Genomic DNA, 25,819 nt, shown 5'->3' on the forward strand with positions numbered 1-25,819 from the left:
AAAATAAAAATGCCTCAAATATATATTTTGTGATCAAAAAATATGCTTTAAAAAATATGTAAGCATATTTATTGGGTTTTTGAATTTACCTTCAAATTATTACTTAGAAAAATATGGAGATATCTATAAAGCATTTGAGTGTAAAATCTAGAATTGCTTCTAATGTCAAGAGGGAAATATTTGCACAAGATGTCATTTAGGATATTATTTAAACAAAAATTCATAAAATTGTATATATAATGGAGAATTAAAATTTATAATTGATAGCTAATTAAATTATCCTGTTGAAGGTGCTTGTGAGATATATGATTAATCTCTAAAAGTCTGCACTAGATGCAGTAAAGATTATTTTTTAATGTAAGATTTAAAATGTTACAAAAGATGTTAAAATTAATATACATTTTATTAAACTGAAGATCATGGAAATGTTTGTTTTTAATGTCCAACTGGGTGTTCTTCATGTTCATTTAATATAAAAAAATACTTATATAGTAAAAAAAATGTTAAGTGCTTTACATGTCATTAAGATTATTTTAGATTAGATGATATTTGCATAAAAGAATGCTACTACTATAAATATATCTTAGGTTATTTTAAACAATGTTAATAAGGATGTGCTGCTAGTAATATGTTTATACTTAATTAAGAATGTGTTAACTAGTGTCCAAATGGGTTTTATTAGAATAAAGGTATTGAAAAAATTTGCATTAATTCATGCTAAGATATGTTGAAATATGAGGATGATCAATTTAAATGCAGCAAATAGTGTTAAGATGGTTATGTTTAGATAGGTTAAATATGTTTTAAATGTAAAGTCAATAACTGCGTTATATGTAATCCATATAACCTAAGTGAGTGTTTATTATGTAAATAAAGAGATATGATGATATCATATATACTAAATTAAGAAGGAAAATGTAAAATTTTGTGCACTAATAACACTTTATAAGATGATATGGATAATTGTAATTAAATAATATGTAATCATCAAAATTAAAATAATTGCATAAATTGCCCTGAAACTTTCATAAATGATAGTAAATTAAATAAATGCATTTGTCCTCCTAATACAATTTAAATTTAGAGTTTATGGATATGCTTAAATATTTGCGATTAAAAATGCTTGTAATGTGCCCCCCAAAAAAATAAATGCTAAAAATGTTAGCCAGGTACATTTAAAATTTAATTTGGTTATAATATTGTAGTATGTTTAGATTATTGTCCAAAGGGATATTTTGCTCATAAAGAAAGTTAGTAATGTTTTTAATGTCATGAATCATGTTTAAGTTGTGAAAATGATAATAATTGTTATGATTGCTAGCCTTTTTATACTAAAGTATTTTATGATGATATAAATAAAAAAGCAAAATGTGTTTGCTAAAACAAATAGTGTGAAAAATTATGTTAATATTAGGTCAATATCTATGTTTAAGAAAAATGTTGTATTGTGTAGAACTGTGAAGTATGCTCATAAGATAGACATATTTGCATAAAGTGTTTTCGAGATTTCCCATTTCTCTTTTTAAATACATGTTTAAAAGGCTGTCCAGAAGGATTTTATGCTGATAGATAAAATGTTTGTATTAGCTGTCATCCTTTTTGTAAAACTTGCAGTCAAATCAGCACTAATTGTACAAGTTGTGCTTTGAATAAAAATATTGCTTAATCAGAAACTTGTTAATGCAGAAACTAGAAAGTTTTTTACTAAAGGCAATGCTACTCACTCTGCCCAAAATTTACAAGGCTTATAAAAGAATAAGGGTTTTGTTCTGAGTATTGTTCAGAAAGTAACTCATTTCCTGTTTTTAATGATATTGGTGTATTTGAGACATGTGAATCACATTTTAATGGTTATAATTCTAAATTTTGTGAGTAGAATTTGATTAATTTAGATAAATACATTACTTTTTAAATTGAAAATTCAAAATAGTAAAGTAGTGCTTAAATTGAGCTTTTAAACATATTTATTTAAATTGCTTTAACACCAAAAGAATGTTATGACTTCTAACTGAGAACTAGCTAGTAGGATGATTCTAGTAGCTTAGAATTAATTTTTGAAGATTTTAGTATAATTGACAAATTAAACTTTAATTTCAGATTAAAAGCAACTATAAATGTTATTGAAATGCAAAAAAACAATAAAAAGTAATGCAATAGGAATATATGTATTTTATTTTTTTAAATATATTTGTAGAGTTAGCTTAGATTGATTATTTAGTTAGAATTTAATTTGATATCAAAATTAATTAAAATTAATTCTATCAGCTAAATCTAATTAGATCATCTTCAACAACTAAGTGAAATAATTTTATAAGACTAAATAAATTAAGAAAAAATTTTAAGTTCTAAATTATCAGTAATATGTGAAAATCTCAAAACTTGTAGCAAATAATCAATTATATCTTATCCTTCTTTAGCTGTAAAGTTTAACATAAAAAATGTATTTGATGATGAAAAACTATTAATTATAAATGCTCTTTCTGTTTATATTATTTAAGATGATTCAACCATAATTCCAATTGATAGCTTTTATTATTAAAATTTCTACCCCTCATAGATAGAATTAAGTATATTATTTAAAAGCGAAATAAAAGGAAAGCTTTTTATGATATTTAAAGCAAACGACTGGAAATATAGATATTAAGGTTAAGAGTATTTTAATAAAAGATGTAATAGCTGTAAATATATTGTTTAAAATATAGATGTAGAAATTATAGATCAAAAGAATTATAAAAAAAGTTTTTAGGAGCCACATTAAGAAAATAAGACCAAATAAAATTATAATATCCTCTAAATTATTTTCTTTTTTAATTTAATTGTTTCTCTTTTAATATTTCTATCATTTATCATCAAACTTATTTAAAAATTCAAGCTAAGAAAATCGCTCTACCAATAATAAATTGATGAGTAAGAATCTAAATATTTTAAAGAAACTATTTAGATAAAAAAGTAAACAGAACAGAAAGAAAATCATGAGATATCAATAGAATTTAATTGAAGTTATTAAATAAATTTATTTTATTTTAATATTATATTTGTAAATGCAAATCAAAATAACAATTAATTCATTTAAATAATTTAATTAATTTAGTAAGAAAGAAAATGGACATTTCCATTGAAATTAGTTTCCATATTTTTCAATCGTGATCAATCTTATTTAATTGATATATTTAGTAAAGAAAATTCGTTGAAATAAATTCTCAAAAGCAACTTTTAATTTAAAATACCAATAATTTTTGAAAGATTTATAAAATTTTACTGAAGAATTGAAAAAAATAACAAAGCAAGCTAATAATTATATTTCTGTAAGAATCAAGCAAGCATATAAATCTTTTAGGAGGAGAAATCAGAACAGAAAGAAAATAATACTGATACTATTAATTTCAGAATCAGCATTAAGCTAATCTAACAATCATTAATTTATTGATATAAGTTAATAAAAATAAATTACCTAGCATATTTATTTACTTTTTGAAAAAGTCATTAAAAAGCTAAACTAAATTCTGAAATTATAATTATAAAATAGCTCCGATTAAAAAATAATTCTTTAAAAAACCTCTTCATATTAAGATAGAATAGAATGAAAAAGCGTAAAGATTGTAAAACAGTTTTATCTAGATCATATTATTTGGTAGGGGCACTTTGCTTCATTGGTTTATAGTACTACTTGTTTGTATTTTAGTTTATGAGAGATAGATTTTAATTCTACTCAGCATCAACTGTGACCATCCTCTTCTTCTTTCATGTCCTGTTTTTTCTTTTGCTTTGGTCTATGTTTTAATCTATTACCAGTGACCCTGGCAAGGTACCATTGTATTGGGGAGTAATCATGGATGACCCTGAAACTAAAAAGCGTAGATATTGTCTGATTTGCCATTAATTTAAGCCAGAAAGATCACACCATTGTTCCACTTGCGAGCGCTGTGTTTTAAATATGGATCATCACTGCCCATGGATTATGAACTGTATAGGTTTTCACAATAGAAAATTCTTTATCCTAATGGTTTTTTACATTTCTTTAACTATAATCTATGTAATAACATTTGAGATCTTGTTTGCTGTTGATATAGTCCGTTTTTATTTAAACGATTTCACATTACCGAATCTGATATTTAAAGGCTTGGCTATTATAGTTACACTATTGTTTGCAAGTGTGATTATCAATTTCTTCCACTTCCATATTTAACTACTTTTACATAATACAACGACAATAGAAACTATGGAAAAATAAAAGAATGAATAATAAGGATAGCCTGTTTAAAAAGAAAATCCATTTGATTATGGATATAAATATAATTGGTATTAAGTATTTGGATTGAATCCTTATCTATGGCTCTTTCCAATATTTGGGCAATCAGGTAAACCTCTGGGTGATGGTGTTACTTGGGATAGATTCCCTATGTAATATTACATATAAGACCATAATCCTAATATGGTAACTTTGTAATAAAGGCAAAATAATTCTTAAGCTATAATTAGTAATAATATTTGAGTAAACCTTTTTCTAAGGCAAGGTGTTTCAAAAATAAACTAAGTTTATAAAATATATTGCTTAACATAAATAATTAATATGAGTGCTATAGTTTAATAATCTTATGCATGTTTACTTATTAATTAGTAACGAATGCAATTGGATTTAAATTTAACTATCAATATTAACCATCTTTATTTTTAGTGATAATTAACAAAAATATAGAAATAAAAGAATAAATAGAGCTTCTTTCTGGAAGATTAAGATTTTCTAATCCTCGCTTGAATAAAATGACTGTAATTAAATAAATTGCTAATGTATTTATTTAATATATTACATGTTTTAATCAGCAAAAATCATATTAACTATTTATTTAATTTCTTTTATTTTATGAATCCATAAATATTGTGCTTATTTTTAAATATTTAGATATAATTGCACTTGTATAAACGAAATTTTAATTATTTATGTTATTTGCTTTTATTATCTTTCAAAAAAACAAAAAAATTTAGGTGATATTTTTTAATTTCTAAATTTAATTAAATCTAAAATTAAATAAATTTATTTAATTATATGAATCAAACTTTTTTAGTTTCTTGAGTAAAGTTTATCAATATTCTTTTAGCTCAACAGTTAACTTGAAAATAAAATTAATTTTTAAATTTATGTTATTAGCTTTTATTTTTAATTTAAAAATTTTAAGATTTAATGATAGTTTTTGTTATTTTAAAATTTGGTTAATTTAATAAAACATTTTAAATAAATTATTCATTGGAATTAACTTAATAAAAAAAGAAAAAAGAAACTTAGAAATTGTTGGTATCACTCAAATATATTTATAAATAAATTAAAGAGTTCATAAGATAAAAATATTTAAACCATGATTCAATTATTTTTTTGATTTAAGTTATTTGAATGTCAAAATCAAAATGTCAATATATAAAATTAAAATATGAACAATACCAAATTAACTATTTACGAAGATATAATTAAAAAATAATGTATTAGCTTATGGTTTATTATTATTTTATATAATATATGTTTTTAAGAGCGTTTGTTTGTAGTGGTCAATAAATTTTGTTTAAGTATGCATGATTGTATGAATGTAATTATGTATTTAAGGACGTATCAAATGATCAATAATAAAAAATAATTAATCTATAGATAACATTCTGAATAATCATAAAGATGAATCGGGTAGATAGATAGATGGATGGATATATTTATTATTATGGATTATTTTGTAATAAGCTTAGATTTATTTTAGATTATTAGTTTATACTTTCTCTGATATTGCTTTTTTGAAATGTTGGTTATTGAATGAGAGATATATTTGCATTATTAGATATTCGTATATGTACTTTAAGAAGACAAATTTACTTATCTCTTTTTGTTTAATCGAGCTAATTTAAGAATTCAGTTCCATAATATTTTCAGCTTTTTTTGTTAAATTAGCTAGTAAGAAGTAAGGAAAAATAATAAAATTGCAAATAATTTGTTGACTAGTCAGACAAATAAACGGATATGGTTATAAAATTAATTTATTTCTTATTATCTTACTTATTAATCAATTGTTATAATAGTTGGTATATGGTTACTAAATTTAATATTTATAGAATGTTTCTTTCTTTCATGCTCATAGTATGTTTTTGCAAACTACTTCAAATACCTAATTGAAAATGTATACACATGCAAATATACTTTTTTGATCCACTACAGTATAAAATTTTTTTATTAGTGTGTTATAAATTATTCAACTCTCCATATTTTCTCTTCTTTAACTTTTTATATATGAAAATTAATCACTTGATAAAACTAAAAATTTTAATTTTTAATATTTTACTTTATAATTTAATCAATGATATTGACTACCTATTCATCTTCATCTTCATCATCTTCACTACCATCCTATTTAATTTTTTTATTAATTAATATTATATATAAATAAATTTTAAATTACTATTTAATTTTCATCGTGTATATCTTAACTCATTTAAGTGTTAATTTTATCTTCTTATTTACCAGCATCAGGTTAAGTTTCGTTATTATTAGAAGGACTCTTTTCGTTTTCTCTTGCTAAACTATTGGTCACCATTCCACCATTCTATGAATTCGGTAAGTTGCTTTGGTTATGTGTTTTTGAAACAGATTATTCAGCAACTTACTTTGATGTTGACTAATCTTTTGAGGTTTTATCTGCATTTTGAATTTCCTTTATTTTAAAAAAAATAAAAATTAAGTGTAAGCTAATTTTGTTTTATTTTAATTTCTTTTTGTTTATTTTGATAATTTAGTCATTTATTCAGCTATTAATTCTATTGTATAACATAATTAAAAATATTTTATAAAACTTTTGAACATATTTAATAACATTATCAAATTGTTGATTGAACTATTTATTGATACTATCGAAATTATTTGTTTATATAATTCATCTTTTTTATTTATATAATTAATTTATATCTTTATCAAATTCGATTGCTTTTAAAAAATTTAAATATTATAAGGCTATTTATTGGCTTTTTAAAGAAAGACTGCTTATTTATGAAGCTATATAAAGAATTTTATCTAATTTTCATAATAATTTTATTTTCATAGAGCTTTCTTTTCTCACATAATCTGTATAAGCCTTAAAATGAAATAAACAGCATCCAAATATTTTTCTATTTTTATAGAATCATATTATACATCCTTACTATATCCTTAACAAAATACTCTTTACTATACTTAGGAGAAATATCTAACTCAATGATGAGGCCTCTTAATTGTAAATAAGTATTTATTTACATATATTAAACAGAAAATGTCTTTTTTGAAGAGTGATAGAGATTTAAAATGATATGTTAGCCCAATTTAAAATTAGTTTAACATATGATTAATGTTAAACAAAAAAAGCTTTTGTATTAATTATGATTCTTTCTACTCTTTAAATAAACTCTTTCAATCATAATAGATAGCATGTGATATATAGTATTTTTAAATAAAGCCACAATTTTTAGTTCATTAGATATTTAATTTGCATGATTTCTGAGAGTGGGAGTTATTGATCGGTAGATTGAAAGATGGATAGATTATCTTTATTTTTATGATGATCTCTGAATAAAATAAATATTTACTTTTATATTTTATTGGATTTCCTTAGGTTTTTATAAAAAATAAGTTTAGCTACTTCATGAATGGTCTAAAAAAAGTAAGATAATGATCAAATGAAGCTAAAAAAAAACATTGGTGCTTCGTCTCGTTTGTTGTTGCTGTTGTAGCTGAATGTCTGTCTTCTTAAAAATAAAAAAATCAGTTTCGCTTCGAAAATTCAGCCAATATTTTGAAAAAGAAAGAATAAAGAACAGGGAGAGAAAAATTTTAATGACAGTAACTTCTTTTAAAAAGTATGTTGAAGTACATCTGCTCCTTCTAAATTATCAGTTCTTTAATGTTGGGACGATATATTAGCTTTAATTTTTGTGCAAGTAAGTAAATTTGCTTGCTAATACTTTTCAAGATAATTTTATCATCATGAATGTATTACAATTTGTGGAAATTGTTAAAAATTATTGAGACTGAAGTTAATTTTGTGAATCAATAAAATTTAATTAATGAAATTTAGTAGTACTTCTTTGGTCTTCTAGTCTTGATTATTTACTAATTGGTCTTTGTCACTAAACTAGCTTTATGATTAACAGCATCCCATTTCTACTTATTGTTGAAATACTACTTATTTTTTTATTGCTCTATTTTATTTGTTTGTATGTATGTATCTTAATTGCTTTTTGTTTGCTTGATTCTTTGACAGTTTGTTGGCTCCTTAATTTATTGCTTTTAATATACTCCTTATTTCCTTTCTTATATTTTTATTTATTTTTTATTGTTTTTTGTTTTATCTTTTTTTGTTTGCTTGATTTTTTTCTGTATGGCTTAGGTTTACTAGCTAGTTTCAATCACTATAAAAATTATCTTTATATTTTTTATTTCTTATTTATTATCTATCTATCTTGAAACCAAATATTTTCTTTAATTAAAGGTTCTTCAATATATTAACTCAACTTCATAAATCTAACAATAAATAAATAATTAATTAATTATTTCTGCATTCATTTTCTTCTTATTTATTATGAAACTATCAGCCATAATGTAAATTTATTTATCTTTTTCTTTCTTCCTTCAATACATTCAAAATTTTTTAATATTCCTCATCCTCTTCAACTGATCTATAAATTTTTATTTGTTTATTTATTTATCCAATCAAACAACCAGTCAGTCAGTCAATCAATAATATATTCATTTTTTTGCCCTAAATTGATAATTATATAATTTAGATATCACTTGAATTATTTATTAGGTTAGATTTCTTTTCAAGTGCCAATCAATTAAATTTTAATTATTCATTTTACCTAATAGTCTATCTTAAAATTTCATGTGCAAATAAATTTTTTTCTATTATTGAAAAAAAACCTTTCATAAGTTTGAAAATAGACGAATATTTATTATATTTATTTTTTATTCTTATTTTATAAAGTCCTTTAATTGACAAAAAAAATTTATTATTTTTCTTATTTTAATTTAAAACATTTTTAATAATATGTTGATAATAGGATTAACTTTATTTAGAACAAAGAATATCAAATAGTTAATCTAACTTATAAATCAATAATATTGATTTAATGATAAAAAATATTTTTAACAAAAAGTTATTTGGTATTGTACTGCTTCTCCAAAACAATTTAAACACCCATAAACAAAAATAGATAAATACTATTAAAAATAGAACAAAAAATATCTTTATGATATTTTTTTTCTATGTTACTTTATCTCCTTATAGTATTAATCTTGCTAATCAAAATAAATAGCAAATTTATTAGTAGTTATAAATAGAAAAAATAATCAAACAACAATATTAAATTGATAATATCTTAGTAATTTTACCAAAATAGATGATTAAATTAAGAAATTGATTTTATTAATTGATATGTATTTATATTATTATATTTACTTTAACTTTTTAAATATAAAAAATTAATATTTTTTCATAAAACCATTAGTAGAAAATTTTTTGATAATTTTTAAATTTTTTAAAGATAAATATTTAATTTATAGATTTATAGGAAAAGAATTATATACTAATATTTATCATAGTTTAAAAGAGCAAAAGTCTTATGAAAAAATATTTTTATAATTAAAAATAAATGAATGAATCATATATAAGGGATATATTTTAGGATAATATAAGAAAATTTAATTACAATTATATTATTTAATTAATAAGAATCATTTTATTTTTTTGTTATTATTAATATTATTGCTGATTATTTTTTGGTTGATTTACAAATTAATTAAGACTAAGTTCATTATTTTGTTTTATTTGCAGAATTAATCATTTTCCACACATCCAATATTTACTTTGGGTTATCTGAATTTTTTATTTTTTCTGCCCAAAACTCAAATGAGCGTTCCTTCATCAAATTATCTAAATTATTATTCGAAGATTCTTTTAATTCTTAACTAAATTTTTTTTAGCTTTGAGAGATTTGTAAGTTTTATTGAGGATTTTAATCATCAACATCTTTTACGATGCTATAAACTTATTTTTTGAAATGCATACCACTATAAGTTTTTTTAGCTTTAGGCTGGTTATCATCAACCATTAAGTTACTAGTGTTAATTTCTGTTTAACTTTATTGCTTGTTTTGCAATTCTTCATTATAATTTGTCTACTTTAATGCTACACTATTATTCTTCTTATGGTAATTGCCATTCTACTTTTTTTAAATATACTGAGGCTACTTAACAGGAGATTAGGTATTATCTTAACTTTGTTACTTTACACTTTTATATAGAAGTTACTACATTTCTAAGAGGGTCTTCTTATTCTCATTTTTAGAATTACTAGAATATTCATCGAAAATTCTTTTCAACTCTTATTGAACCATTTTTTAATTAGGAGACTATGTCATTTTGTTACTCTTTTTTAATTCAGTCATACTTTGTTGTAAATTTTATTGCAGCTATTAATGGTGTAGTTAATTCTTTTTGTAGCTTCCCTTCATTGGTGATTAAGAATTCGAAACATTTTTACTTTTTTCTTGGCTTAATGATTTGTTAAGCTTATCCTTAGATTGCTTTTAAGTTGTTTTATTTTAAGAATAACTATTTTACCATTGTGAATCATCGTTAGCTTCAGTCACTGCACGTTCGGGTGTTTTTGATATATATTTTTAGCTACTATTTTGAACAAGTTTTGATTATGATAAAGAAGATTTAGCTAATAACCTCATGTTTAAATCATTAAGAGCAGCTATTAAGTTCATTTCATCTTAATCTCCTTCTACCCCTTGATTCTCTGCGAGAACATTATGATTAACACTTTAAGATACTAGATCTTGTTAAACATAAGAATTAGAGTAATTGATTTGAGCTTAAGGCTAACTAAAATAGCTACCAGCTTTATATTCATCTACTAAATTTTCTTCTTAGTTATAATTTTCATTATAGTTTTCTTACATCTAATTTTCTTCATTTTCATATTAAATCTCTTCATCTTAATTGCTTTATACTTTTTTGAATTATTGCTATGGGTCTTTCTTATTATCTGCTAATTTAGATAAGGATTCGTTATTAGATTTATTTTATATGTTGATACCTAAGTGACTTTATATTTTTTCTAATAACTATTATCCGTTAAATGTGATACCGTTGTAATCTATTTAGTTAGATTGTTTTTGCTATTGTTTAATTTCCTGCGATCCTCGCTTTTGGCTGCTTTTCTGGCTGCTCTCTTGGTTCTAAAGCTACTCATTTAAATTCACAGGAACTATCAAGCTATCATCTTATAGATTCATTTAGTTCACACCTTTTTAACTTTAATTTGAAGTCATCTCTTATTTAATATGCAAAGAAAAAGATTTTGTTTCACTAAACTTTGGAGTGTTAGATTTGGCACTTGTTTAAAATGGTTTTTATATTGTTTAAATTTGTTCTTCACATTTTAGATTTTAATTTTTTGAAGTATTGTCACTATATTTACTAGAAATTAAAGCTTTTTCTTAACTGTTTTAATTCATTTTTTGTTGGTTTTTATTTATTACTTATTTTATTTTTTCTAAGTCAGTTTCAACTTTAATATCTTTTTTGATTGTTGTTTACTTTTTCTACTAAACAAATTACTTATTTTGTAGCTATTAATTAGAATAAGTAGTGTTATTAGGTCTTTTTAAGTGAGATGATGCTGATATGTTAGGTTATTCATTAATAGTACTCTAAGTATTTTTATTTGTCTTAGGTAGCTTTTCAGCAGTAAAAGATTTGTCTTAATTAAAAGATTTATCTTCGCTAATTGATTTATCTTGGTCAGTATTAGTATTTATTTTTGAAATAGGTGAGCTTTACTTATTTTAGATATTACTTAAATTTTGGAATTGTTTAATAATTGACTCTCTGCTACTTACAACTTTTTGAACTAGATTATTTTTATCTTAATTTGAGTTTGTTTTGCTTTATTTCGTTTGAATTAAGGAATTATTAAAGTTTAAAGTGTTTGATTAATGAGATTGTTTTTAGTTTGATTCATTGTTTTATTTAGATTCAGGAATAGTAAATAGTTAATTACTGTTTTAGCTGCTTAACATAGCTTGAGGATTTTTAGAAATTATATTATCATTTTAGTTATTTAAGTTGTGATTCAAATAGTCTACATTTTCAGAAGAAGCTTAAGAAAATAGTTGAGATGTAGAATTGATATCTGTTTTAAATAAAACTAAAGAGCTTCTTTGGTTGACTTCGCTACTCGAAATGTCATTTTCGGTTATATTCTTAATACTATTTTATTTGATTTTATACAAAGGAGAGCTTGCTTTTTTACCTTGCATTTCACTTATTGATTTTCTCAAATCATTTTTAAGCCTTCTTAGAGGAGATGTTCCATTGTTAGATTTAGCTGGAGAGTTGCTATTAGATGAATTTTACTTTCTAAGAATTGAATTTAAGTTAATAGTGTTGGCATTTTGTTAAGTTGATTACCTTAAAAGTTATTCTTCATTTTATGATTAACTTCTACTTCCCAACATAAGCTATTCAACTATGCTATTTTCTTTTTTCTTCAGCTAATCTGATTAAGATGCCATTAAATTATTTTAAACCTGATCACTCGTCAAAACATAGCTTGATGTTTCAGGTAAATTATGAATTCCATTACTTAAACTGTTAAATAAGTTAGAAATGGTTTATTCTTTGCTCTACTTATTTTATGCAAAATACAATTAAGGTTAGCTTTTTTCAAGGAAACTATTAGTCTCTTTAATATTTAGAGGTTCTCCAAACGAATTGCTATTAAGTAGCATGTTTTAATTAGTAATCTCCTCGTTTTTATTGGGAGATTAAGATCTGTTTTTTGAGTCCTTTGAGGATTTTTTTATTGCATCGCAATCATCCTAATTCTATTCTTCTTCTATAACTCTATCTTAATTAGCTATTGATTTTTAATCGAGAATATTATTGCTGTCATTCTTAAAGTTGGTATTTTAATCAAAATTGTTTCCTTCATGCAAATATTAATCATTATTTTTGTCAACCTACTTCTAAATTCTTTCATCTAACTCTAAGAGTTTTTGACCAACTTAATTTTAATGCTCTTTATATTCAGACAGTTGTTTCTCTATTATAGCTTCGTTTCTTAATAAATCATTAATTGTGATTCCTATATTCTTAGTTGAATCTTCATTTTTTTTCTTTATTTCTTCAATTTATGTATTTATTGTCAGTAATCTCTTTTAGTATATTTCTTTTTTCTAGTTTACTGGATCAAGAGATACATTTGCTTTTATTGAAGAATCTTCTGCTAATTAATTAAATTAAGCAGTGTTAGAGCTATTTAATTATGCATTATTTTATGTTTGTGGTTGCTTAATGATATTTTTAAGCTGATCTACTGTATTTCTTAGCTGAATTTAAGCATTTTTATATCCACTAGTTGAAGAAACGACTTCCTATTTGGAAGGTGATAAGTTTGTTTAATTTTTAATTTCAGCTGACACATTATTAATATTTTAGGTGGTTATAGATGTGTTATTTAATTAATATACGTTATTTGCTAAAATATTATTTTTCTCCTCATATTATTAATTAATATTTTATAGATTAATCTTTTTCTCTGGTGTTTGTAAGATATTATTGTTACTGGCTAGAGGAGAATCATTACTGTAAAGGAGTTACTCGATTTGTTCCTTTTTTGTTGTAAAACTAGGCTTAACAATAGCCTTGATTTTGCTTGAATTTGTATCATCTTATTCAGATTAATTGTATTTTGATTCTGCAGGAGCATTATCATTTAGCTAATTGCTACTCTAAAAGCAATTTAAAGAATTAAGACTTGCTACCTTTTGATTTGTTGAGGTTAGAAGAGTTTAAGGAGTAGAATTTAGTTATTAAAAATTAATTTATTGAGTAGCCAAAGCTGCTGCTGGACTTGAATTAATGATTTAAGGTTTTTAATTGGTATTGCTGGTGTAGTTACTAGCAATAATATTCGAGTTATAATTGAAAGCAAGGCCAAAAGAATTGTTGGGGATCTGTTATTATTATGAATTACTTTTAGAAGTATTATTCTGTAATATTTGCATAGCTTGTTAATCCTATAAGTTTTATTGAGATAGAATTGTAGGATATTCAATCTAGGTTTAATTTTATTTCTATTAACTCAATTAATATTGGTGATTCATTGGGTGGTTTGGTGGGATATTGATAACAACTTTCTGAATAGGCTTGAATTCAGCTGAGTTAGTTATTGATATGTATGGCTTTATTGTAGTGAAAAGCTTTTCAGGTGAGTCTGTTTTTTCTCTTTCGAAGCTCTTATTATTCTGTCTTAATGGGGAAACTGATTAGCTGCTCTAAATCTAAAAATATTAGGGCTATGCTTGTTAATTTTGATATACTTGAGGCTAGTGATTATTAATTCTATTCAATTGAATATTTTTAATACTTGTTGGCGCTATTGGTAACATAGGAGGAACCATATTTCCTATAGGAGATATGTTAGCTAATTAAGTTGAAGCCTAAGTATCTATATATCCACTTGAAGTTTTATTCAAAAGAGGTTTTTGAGTTATTTTTTTTAGAGGATTTTGTGGAATATCTTTTTCATCCTTGGCATTCATTACTTTTCCATATTGTGATATTTTAATATTTAGAAGCTATGATCTAGTTTAATTTAAAGATGTGCTTCTATATTCATTGTTTTAGTATATATCAGTTGCGCCTGTACTTTATAATTTAGAAAAGCTAATTTTCGAAGGAGGTGTATAATTTCTTTCATTTAGCTAACCTGAAAGAGTAAGTGCAGTAGCAAAAGTGGGAGGTTAAATGATTGTTTAGATAGGAGCTAATTATGCTTTATTTTAAACTTGCTATTAAGTGTTTTGTTGCTAGGAATTCATAGAAACATTCAAATTGCTATTTTACAATTACAATTGGCTGTTAAGAAAAGGAATGTAGGTATTTTAAGATTGAATAGGAGTAATATTTCTTAATTAGCTGTTTTCCATTGAGTTTATGGAGTTGTTGCTTACTGCCCTACGGTGAACAATAGGAGTAACACCTATCGATGCTTACCTAGGAGAGTTCTAATTATTATTTTTAAAATTATTAGAAACATTTATACCAACAACGAATTGCTGATTCAAAGAACCTATTTTTTAAATATCCTATTTTTAATTATTATCAGAGTTATTATAATTAGGTGTGTTAGGCTATTTCTAAATCAAACCTCCATTTATCTAATTTATTGCTATATTATTACTTGATTTTTTTAAATTCTAAATATGTTCTATTGAACTAACTAATGTTGGGACTTAAATAACATCTGGAGTCACACTTCGACTATTCTTACCTATAATTTCAAGTTTTATTAAGAATTTTGTGAAGTTCATAAAAAAAATAGGATTATTACTTTTGATTCTCTATATTGGGTCTAAAGGAATCTATGTTGGAATCATTAAGGGTTATATGGCAGCAGCTGGTGTTTATATTTAAATGCAATTGCTTTGATGTATTGAATAAATGCTTGTTACTTCCGAAGGAGTTTGATCCTGTTAAATAGTTGGATTATTACAATTTAAATTTGTAAAATCTCATAATGGAATATTAAAATTTAGTGAATTTACATCTCCCATATTAGGAAGTTGCTATGTGGCCTTATTTAGCATGAAACTCTCTAAGTTTTAACCTTTTTAAAAGTTATTCTGCTTATTTAATTGCTTTGATGATATTTTTATTTTGCTTTAGTTTTATTAAAAAAGTTGAATAAATACACTTTAATTACAAAAATTTATAAAGGTAGGAGTTAGACAGAATATTTGCATTATTAAATGAATGAAAGATTAGGCCAACTTATATTGTTAAAAATTAAATTATTAAATGAATGAATTCTAAGAAAAGTTAATGATAGAGGAATTACAATTTTCTGTTAATAGCTTCGTGCAAGTATTCGTTGATTACTATTTATGAATACAATATAATCGCATGGTAAATTAATTAATAAATTTGTAAAAAAAACAAACCAAATAAATAAATCAATTAATCATATAATTGTATCCACTTATTTTCTAAATAAAAAAATATATTTATAATTTACATAATTACTTTGAGTTTTAACAAATAAATTTTATGTATATGAATGAATTAATGGTTATCCATCAAAAAGAGTATTATATCTTTAAATTAATTTCCAATGTTATTTTCCTATTTCAGATAAAAACTACTTGGATGCTTGTGGTTACATTTTGCTTAATTTAAAAATATATTTTTCAGTTTTCAAATATGATTCTTAGTAACAGGGTAAATAATGTAAATTATTCAATCTAAAATAAATACTATTTTTAATCTACCAATATAAATAAATAGATAGTTACATACTCAAATTTATTTTTAAAATATAAATAAAAAATTGATTAAAAAAAACAATTTTGTTTCTAATTTAATATTTTATTTAATTTAAATAAAAAAATATTTTTTATGATATAAAAATTATTTTTAAAACAATAAAAATAAATTAAATATCAATTTAAAAATAAAAATTCAATCTGTTTATAAATTAATTATTTTATTTTAAATTATTTTTAGAAATAAAATAAATTAAACAAATTGAAGATTTTTATATTTATCATAATTTTTAAAAATTAAAAGAGATATATAACTCAATATTAAATATCTATCTAATAAGTTGATTTATTTATATTAATTATGAGTTTATTTACCTAGAGTGTTGATTTTATTTTTTGTAATATTATTTTATTTTATCTAATTTTATTTTATTCTTTTAAATTTTAAAACATTTTACTAACATATTAAAAAACAAAATAGTATTTTTATTATACTCAAAACAACCCAATTACTTTTTTTTGGATTGTTCTATTTTTAAAAATTTTACTTCTAAAACTTATTGACACACTTTAAATTTATTTAAAAAAAAATGAATTTATTAAAAAAGCATTGAATATAATTAATTCATTTTTTTTATTTAAAATAATTTTTTTAATATTATTTTTAAGTTTTTTTTGAAATAATATATAAATATAATCTATTTAATTATTTATTTAAAAAACTGGTGCAAATAAAATATTATTTATAATAAATTTTTAATTAATTTTTAGAAGCTACTAAGTTTATGTGATTTGCATAAATAAATATTTCAATATTTTAAAAGAAAAAATATGGATACTATTTTCAAAAACTTAGTAAATTTAGTAAAATTCTAATTATTTAAAATGTATTGTATATTTTAGTTTTATTTTTTATACAAATAAAAAGAATAAATTACCATAAGTAATTAATTGAACTATTAACAGATTGAATGAATATTTTATCATTCTTTTTAAATATTTTAAAAAATTTTACAATTTATTTGTTAAAAATGTTTTAAGTTTCTAAATAAAATTAAAATTTTTAGCGTGAATATTTTCAATATTGAGTGAAGGTTTAACAAGCCAAATATAAAAACTTAAGTTTATAAACATTTTAAACAATTATTAGCTTAATCAAATTAAAAATATCTTAATAGCAAGGTAGTTAAATTATATTATATTTCTCTTGTATATATTATGCGTATACTAACAATGACTTAAGTTTTCAATTAAATTAGATCAATTTTTAATTAAAGTATGTTTTTCTAATCAATCTATTATTATCAATTATGAAATGTGATTGTCTATATTACTTTAATTAAATTTGGTCTCTTAAATGGATAAAACAAGTCTATTTCTAATATTTGCACATCTTATTTTATATCATAAAAAAGAGAATACCAAGGTTTTGATATTGCATGGATTTACAAATTACTTTCAGTTACAATGAAGCTTCTAATTTAGTTTGAAATAAATTAAATAGACTTCATTTATATAAAATAATGTAATAAAGTAAGAGACTCTAAAATAGCATATTAGTTTTTTTATTATAAATCATAAATTCAAAGTATTTAAAAGACTAATATTATGCTATTAATTAAAGTAAATAAGTAAATTTCTAAGATTTAAAGAAAAATTAATTGAATTTTTGGTAGACTATGCTCTAATTAATATTCCGTTTTAAGGAACTAATTAATAAATAAATATACAAAATAAATGTATTTTTGATAACTTTCATTGATAGATTTGAATAAATAAATCTAGATTAAACATTTAAGTAGTTTTGTATATATTGTATAAAATGTTCTAAGTCGTTAAGCAGTTTCTTATAAATTAAATAGGATCAGAAAATATTTTATGTAGTATTAATTGCAGCGGAAGTATAAAATAATGAATAATACCATATATTTTATAATATGAGTGATCGAGTTAAATGTTTAAATATTGTAATAATTGTAAATTGAAATTAATCAAAATAAAAATATGCAAGGAGATGTATACAAAGAAACATGAATAAAAGGAATTAATTATCGTTGAATAAATGAAATTGATAGTTTCAATCAAATTTGATAGAACTCGATATGAAATATAATTGTTTAAGAAGACCGAAATTTATAATATTCAGCGGGTTCTTGTTAATTTTTGATAAGAATTTATATAAATATCCTCGCTATTATACAGATTTTGCAATAACAAAAAGGCAAATAATAATTATTAATTAAAATGAGCAAATATGTTTGTCGCAAATCAAATTAATTGCCAGTACCTAGTAGCTCAGTCAAAAGCATCATCGATTTACTGTAAGAAAATGTCGAAGAGCTTTAGAGCTGGACGAATGTGTAATCAAATTAATTTTCATGGCTACCAATTTGCTTGAGAAATGAAGCCAATGGTTTAAAATTTGAAGTTGAGACTGACTAAAAGATGTTTAGTTTTTCCAAAAAAAGAGGGAACTTTTTATGGCATAAAAACATAAATCTACCTCCTATTTAGATTTCTAATTTGCAGAAATCAAATGAGATCAATATAAATGAACTTATGGCCTTTTGTATCAGCGTAAAGGGCATTGACTGTGGCGTGATTAGACAAGTTGACCTTTGTGGAAGTGGTGGAAATATAAAGAGCTTCAAGCATAAGAAAATTGTATTTAACCATTTGAGGATTGAAGAAACATCATACAATAATAAAGAAGTATTCAATCTATTTATTTATTGATATAAAGTTGGAATTTATGCTAATTAGAATAAAGTTATGAGATATATAAGATTAAAAATGACTGAATTTGGTATTTTGAATGGATTTTTTTGATGATTTAGATAATAAATAATAATAATAGCTATTGATTGTTTGATAAATTGTGAATTTTCGATGTTTTATAAAAATTACAGCGCTTTTTTTTTGTATCTCTAAAATTTAGAGTTAAATCTAGTTAAAAAAGAAGGCAGTAAATAGCTGAAAGAGGCTTAAATTTGGAAGTTAAGACCAAATAAAGATAGGTATGACTGAACCAAGTATAAAAATGTGGTGAAAAAAGCCTCTAAGCTGGAATATAAATGTATAAAAACAAAGAAAGGCTCATAAATAAGCTAAGATACGGTTATAAAAAAAGATTTGTTACTACTTAATATATAGTGAGTAAAAATAACTAAAATTGCTGCGAAAATATAAGAAATGTACGCATATTAATTTATAGTAAATTAAGGAAGAATTCGCAAATATATATTAATTGACTATAAAAACAATGAAATTGTATTAAAATAAAGACAAAGCAATCACCTACTTATTAAAATATCTATCTATCTATCAATCAATCAATTAAACAAATCAAAATAATCAAATCAATCATTTAATTAATTTTCTTCTAACTCTGATTATTAAATTTTACCTATTTAATTGGGAGGAAGAAGAAAAATTATAATAAAAACTTCCCCTCTTTTCCTTAGTTACTTAACTTAATTTTCATCAAAAATTTTAACTTATTATTAGCTAAATTCCATTGATTTAATAATGTGTCATTTTGTTATTTGTTATTATTTAGATCGGAGGATTATTCTACTTAGTAATTGTCATATTTTCTTCCACCGATAGTGCCTAACTCAAAATGCAGATAGAAAATAATGGAAAGAAGCAAATAAACAAAAGTTTGTTGCAAATGACTCCATTATAAATTATAGTTTCATCTCCTCTACATGTCGAAGCTAGGAAGAAATCATATTAACATAGAGTAACTTATTAACATCTTCAAAATAAGATCTATTGATATATCTATTACATTTTTAATAAATAATTATCTAGTCTACGCATTACTCTCTCATAGACCCTTTTTTGCCGGATTTTCTCTTTAGAAAGCTTTGCGTGTCGAATCAGAAGGTGGGAGAGTATCACGAGATTAAAGACACCTCGGAAGACATTTATTTGTATTTCACCGCCTAAAATATCAGACACAAGGTTGTTATTAATGACAATTTGTTTGCTATCTTTTACAAATTTGATTAAAAATTTCTTAGTAAAAATGAGCTTTTTTTAATTTTCTTTTTATTTTTTTGTAATAATTAGATTCTTCACCCTTTCTTTCTTCGACTCAAATTCCCAAAAGTGATTCATCTGTATTATAATCAAAAAATAATCCCTGGTTCACCAAATGTAAAAAATAATTGCGATTAAATTAAAAAATAAGTTTGCTGGGTGTAACAGAGGAAAACTTTTTTTGCAAAATTTAATTATTTGAAAAGCAAAAATTAATCGAACTATTTTTTAAAATTATTGCTTTCAATTCTCCCCCTATGTTACATTAAAGCTTCCCCATCTCATATATTCAATGACCAAAATATAAATATTTTCAATTCCTATAATATTTCAATATAATAATTAGATCAAAGATCTACTCTTCTCTATCCAGCAGTAACTCTACAAGTTTTATTATGAAAATACCCTTTAGTAATCCCTCTAGAAGCAAAAGGATTAAAAATATGGATAAGAAAATATCTCTGTAGAAAGTCCTAGGTGCTATGAGCAATAAGAAGAAAATGAGGAAATGGGGGAAAAGCCTCAAGCCTACACCTTCCTAGAGGAAGAAGCATTTGAAGATATTGAAGATTCTGCTTCAAAATTTTAAGAAAGATAAGAATAAGTGTTTGGAAACAAGCTTTTAATACTTCAGATAATGATACCTGTAGAGAGACAAAACTTAACTAAAATAAATAAGATAGAGTAGTTCCTTTAACTAATTAAAAGCAAAGCTGTAGGCTTTACATTCTACAGCTAATACATCCCTTCTCACTTCGCTCCAATAGATTCTAAAGTAAATAAATATTTTCCCTTTTCTTTTACCCTTCAGTCTAATTACTTTCTGTCCTTTTCACTCTTCATAATTACTTCTTTAATCATTTAAATTATTTCTTCACTCTTTTATTCCTCCCTTTGTTAATGATTACTTCCATTTGTTTCTATTATACATTCATATATCTAGTTCATCATAACTTTAGTCGATATATATATATATAGCCAACCTATTTAAAATTTATTTTAATAGGAAGAAACCAAACTGGCATACACATAAATATATAATTAATTAAGTTCTATTAAGTTCAATATGTTCTTCGGTGGCAATAAATCTATTCATTCTCACATTAGAGTCCAGAAAAAAGGCGATATACCAAGAGATGCCACTATCCAAGCTGTAGACTAAGATACAGATGGTCCCTTCCATCAATCCATTTATTCTCTTGACGTTGAAAATCCTGAAATCAGAAAAACTCTCATCAAGGTCAAAGCTGTAAAGCCTCTCGCCAACCTCCCTGAACAGGAAGCTAACTATCAAATCGCTAACGTGAAGCCATTGCACAAAATCGAAAAAGATCTGCTTGCGTTAGCCGATGCATATGTGAGAGGTAGTCCTAATTATATGATATTTTACAACTTTGATTAATCTGATGATACAGAAGATACTATTTGATTGATCGACATTTCTCTATATTTATCTTCTACTCTTCCTTCAACAATATCTCTCTTTTTAATCAGTTATAAGAATTACCATACCAAATAATAACACATAAAATAAATAGTAAAACAACATGAAAAGATCTCAAATATTTATTAATTTAAATGAATTTCAATAATTCACTTAACCCATTAATTAAATAATCAACCAATTAAATACCTGTAAAATTAGAAACCATCTATTAATTATAACTAATTATAGACTATTATTAATAAATTCTCTTAAATTAAACATACTTAATAAAATAAAAAAGAAATCGTAACTAAATATTCAATTACTAATTTAAAGATAACCAACCAATCAATCAACAATAATAATTAATTATAATAAAAAAATATTTTAATCTTTAATATCTATCAATCCATCCATACATCACTTAATTAATTAATTTAATATTTTGTCTTTATTTATTTTCTTTTATATTATTATTGTAAATAAATATTTTCTAAAAATAATACATTGTAAACAAATTACTTACTTATTTATTTATTCTTTTTTAATCTTTTATTTGATATTTTCATAATTTGTTAAAATTTATATAAGGAATAGAGACCCTTTTTAAAGCAATTATCTCTTTTACTTTTTATATATTTTTTTAATATTCAATAAAAGAGTGGTTGGATTATTGGAAAAGAAGAAGAATTTTTATTTAAATAATTAATAGCTTCATTGTTTACACTTTAAATGATTAAACAAATTTAATAATTTAATATAATTAAACATTAAAAAGATTAAATTAGGTTTTATAATTTTATTTATTCTTTACAAAGCATCAGATTTGGTTAAAATATGATAAGAAAATTTTGAAAACAAAAATTTTTAATAACTCTTTCTTTTGACACTGAAAAATGAACCTTAATAAAATATATGATTTGATGGTTAATTTTTTCAAATTAATTACATTTTAATTTGGCTTTATGATTAAAGATGTTAAACTGATTTGGATTTTATTTTTATTGAATTTTTGACATATTAAATTATTTTTAGGTTTTACATTTTTTATTCATTAATTTTAAACACGGAAATAAATAATACAGATTAACAAATTAAAAAGTAACTTTTTCTAATTGATTTTATCAATAATTTGAATCTAAAGTTTTAGTTAACTAAATATAAAGAGCTTTAGTTAATTATAATAAAATAAAAAATAATTATATTTTCTTTTAAATTGATCACATTTTCATACTTAAATTTCATTTTATTTGCTTTAAATTAATTATCTCAGCATTTTATATTTAAGGTTTTGGGCTTTTAAATAATTTGGATCTATTTAAAGATTAAATTATTATTTTTATGGTGACTTTGATTAAGATTCATTTAAGTGAAGAATCTGGTTTTAGAAAAACTTCTTTGATTTTTAAAATGCTTTTTTATTATTTATTAGATGGTTGCTAGATGGCTTATAACTATCATAAGAATTGTTTAAGTTATCTTGCTTTTTTTTAGATAATTAATTTACACTTTATTTAGTGTTGTAGTTGTTTATTATAATCAACTAATTTATGCTATTAGAGGAATTTCTAGTCTTTTTCTTTTTCTTTTTTATTCTTCTATCTTATTTTAATAAATTTTCCTTAGACGAATCTGAAAATAAACACTCAGAATTAAACGAATCAATTAATTCCTTAAGATTATTCTGCTATTCTTACAATTCTAGCTACTCTTAAGTGTCATTTGTTTATTTATTTTCAACACTATTAATATGCAAGTCTCTAAAGGCTGTAGGTATTCTTGTTTTTATTTTGCTTGATTAAATAATTCTACAATCCAAGATAGGTAAATTAGCAATGCTGTTGCCTTACTATATATTTGTTTAAGAGTTTTTTTTTCTCTGCTTAATGTTAGTGTTTGATCTTTTCACAAATTTATTGGAATTTGGTAGTACTACTTTGGCCTATTCTATTTACTTATTGATGTCTACTACCTTTGATAGATTGTCCACATTATCTATGCTAGAAGAATTTTGTATGAAGATATCTTGCAATAGATAGTGTTTTAATTTATTTTATATATTATTTGGAGGTAATTTTTAATCATTCATTTGTAATTTTTTTTCCTTTTCTCGTAGTTTTTGCATTTCCAAATTAAACTAATGGTTAAATTATTCTTTCTTTTATTATTTTATTATGCTACCTCTGTCTACAGACTTGCTTCTTTTGAAGAGGAAATGTGCTTGGTAACTATCTTAAATTACTTAACATAGATTAGTTTAATCATTTTTTTCTTTGCCTTGAAGTTCGCTTTCTTTAAATAGTTAATTAATTAAATCTGATAGTAATTTAGGCTACTTTGAATATCTTTCTTTCCCAAAATATGCTCTTAAACTGTCTACTTGATTATTTTATTATTCTACTTTCTATTGATTCACAATTATTTTTAAATTTTCTTTTGAAGAATCTTACAATATTTCCTTTAAACCTTCTATGATTTACAAATTATTAGGTGTGTTGTGTCCAGAAAAAGGGGAATTGCTATTTTTGGAAGGGCTTTTAGATTATCTATTTGATGTTGTCATGTATTAACTTTTTACTTTTTGCAGAACAGATAAAAGCGAATAGTCTTTCATTTTTTCTGCAACTTATTTAGGAGATCTTTAGCTCAAATAAGCTTAAAATACTTGTTTGCTTTATTCTAATTTATTCATTTGGCTTTCTTGCAAGTTCAAGCTTTAAGGGAAGTCAAAATATTTTAAAAGCCCTTCTTTTTCTTTTTAAGATTCAATTAAATTTTATTCTTCCTAAGTTGGTTTTGGCATCAAACCATTTAACATTTTGTTTTAAAAATTTATGTAATCACTTACTTGCTATTAACAGTTTGTTTTACTAATCCTTTTTTCACCAATATTTACTTGAAAAGGTTATTTTTTAGAGTGATGAATAGGCAAGTTAATAAGGTAGCTGCTAAATGTTTCTTCTTTGACTTTTAGCTAGCTTTTTTGAGTATCATCTTTAGATTTTTGGTTGTTTGAATTTTCCAAACTTTAAGTTTAGTTTTAAAGCTAATAATCTTTGTGTTTATTTATTAAAATAGATTTACTTGTCTCATCTCCTTAAGCTTGAATCTGTTTAAACTATTCAGAAGACTGATTATTACTAAATCTCTTTTTATTATTATTGTTTTGTAAATTTTTAGGTTATTCTTAGCAATTAATGTCTAAACCAAACCTATTTTACAGCGAACTCCCTCTATTTAGGATAAAGTTTTCTCTTTTAGCAAATGAATTAGATAAAAAATATGTATTTGAAGTTGTTAAAAATCCAAATCCTTTCTATGATTTAAGATTATTTTTTGCTACATCGCAATTAGTTGAGTTATATGTGCTGCTACTTTCCATATGAAAATAATGCCTGTTGTTCATTCTGCTTGTAGACTTGCAATCCTTTATCTCTAACTCATTTTTCGATTTGCGATTATTGTAAAAGTTAGAACTGTCCCTATTATTTCTTACTAAATACTTTGATGAAAAAGGTCTCTATGGAAATTCATTATTGGTTTAATTATTTTCTAAAGGTTCTTGTTCTTCACCTATTCCTAAAAGATTCAGCTATTTCTTTAACTCAATATTTAACTGAGCTTTGCTGACTATTTATTTCTTTGGTGATTCGTTCTTTTACAAAATTGGTAAAACTTATTCATTTTATTGGACATGTTCACACTCTTTTGGCTAGAGGCTTTATTAGCTATACTCTGAGACTTTTTAATTAAGATAGTATTCAATAAGCTCTGACTTTTCTTGCACAGAAATGCTTCTCTTTTTTTTTGAATTTCCACTTTTATGTTCTCTTTTCTTTTTTAAATTTATCTCATCCTTGCTACAACTAATTTCTTTTCTCTACATCCATCCTAAATATAATAATAAGGCTTAAAATCTTTAGATTCACAATGAATAACAAGAAATTACAAATTAATTAAACTATTCGTTTATTTTAAGAAAAACTAGCTTTGTAATAAAAGCAAAAC

At 23.3% G+C, this 25,819-nt stretch overlaps 7 protein-coding genes across 7 annotated transcripts; 4 read left to right on the forward strand and 3 right to left on the reverse strand. All coding sequences in view use genetic code 6, as the record gives it.

Moving 5' to 3' along the window:
• Positions 1–113: 113 nt before the first annotated feature.
• TTHERM_000647248 (hypothetical protein) lies at positions 114–731 on the forward strand (the record flags this gene model as incomplete). Its single annotated transcript, XM_012800934.1, has 1 exon — positions 114–731. One exon carries the CDS (start codon positions 114–116, stop codon positions 729–731), a length of 618 nt encoding a protein of 205 aa, XP_012656388.1.
• A 2,849-nt stretch (positions 732–3,580) lies between these two features.
• Positions 3,581–4,492, forward strand: TTHERM_00647249 (DHHC palmitoyltransferase; the record flags this gene model as incomplete). Its single annotated transcript, XM_001471011.1, has 1 exon — positions 3,581–4,492. The coding sequence occupies one exon, from the start codon at positions 3,581–3,583 to the stop codon at positions 4,490–4,492; it is 912 nt and encodes a 303-aa protein (XP_001471061.1).
• A 1,299-nt stretch (positions 4,493–5,791) lies between these two features.
• Positions 5,792–6,148, forward strand: TTHERM_000647249 (transmembrane protein, putative; the record flags this gene model as incomplete). Its single annotated transcript, XM_012800935.1, has 1 exon — positions 5,792–6,148. One exon carries the CDS (start codon positions 5,792–5,794, stop codon positions 6,146–6,148), a length of 357 nt encoding a protein of 118 aa, XP_012656389.1.
• Positions 6,149–6,224: 76 nt separating this feature from the next.
• TTHERM_00647250 (merozoite surface protein, putative) lies at positions 6,225–8,159 on the reverse strand (the record flags this gene model as incomplete). The annotated part of the gene is made up of 6 exons (XM_001027434.3): positions 6,225–6,252; positions 6,315–6,379; positions 6,432–6,683; positions 7,588–7,608; positions 7,696–7,746; positions 8,082–8,159. 6 exons carry the CDS (start codon positions 8,157–8,159, stop codon positions 6,225–6,227), a joined length of 495 nt encoding a protein of 164 aa, XP_001027434.2.
• Positions 8,160–9,810: 1,651 nt separating this feature from the next.
• Positions 9,811–15,729, reverse strand: TTHERM_00647260 (hypothetical protein; the record flags this gene model as incomplete). Its single annotated transcript, XM_001027435.3, has 3 exons — positions 15,622–15,729; positions 15,408–15,546; positions 9,811–15,347 (listed from the first exon to the last, which is right to left on the reverse strand). Exons 1-3 carry the CDS (start codon positions 15,661–15,663, stop codon positions 9,811–9,813), a joined length of 5,718 nt encoding a protein of 1,905 aa, XP_001027435.2. The 5' UTR covers positions 15,664–15,729.
• Positions 15,730–18,582: 2,853 nt separating this feature from the next.
• TTHERM_00647280 (hypothetical protein) lies at positions 18,583–21,814 on the forward strand (the record flags this gene model as incomplete). The annotated part of the gene is made up of 6 exons (XM_001027437.3): positions 18,583–19,050; positions 19,898–20,083; positions 20,155–20,307; positions 20,416–20,502; positions 20,732–21,160; positions 21,392–21,814. The coding sequence occupies 6 exons, from the start codon at positions 18,583–18,585 to the stop codon at positions 21,812–21,814; spliced, it is 1,746 nt and encodes a 581-aa protein (XP_001027437.2).
• Positions 21,815–23,039: 1,225 nt separating this feature from the next.
• Positions 23,040–25,697, reverse strand: TTHERM_00647290 (hypothetical protein; the record flags this gene model as incomplete). Its single annotated transcript, XM_001027438.1, has 1 exon — positions 23,040–25,697. The coding sequence occupies one exon, from the start codon at positions 25,695–25,697 to the stop codon at positions 23,040–23,042; it is 2,658 nt and encodes an 885-aa protein (XP_001027438.1).
• Between the last annotated feature and the right edge of the window lie 122 nt (positions 25,698–25,819).

The sequence above is a fragment of the Tetrahymena thermophila genome (assembly GCF_000189635.1).
Source record: "Tetrahymena thermophila SB210 genomic scaffold scf_8253887, whole genome shotgun sequence".
Taxonomy (NCBI): domain Eukaryota; phylum Ciliophora; class Oligohymenophorea; order Hymenostomatida; family Tetrahymenidae; genus Tetrahymena; species Tetrahymena thermophila.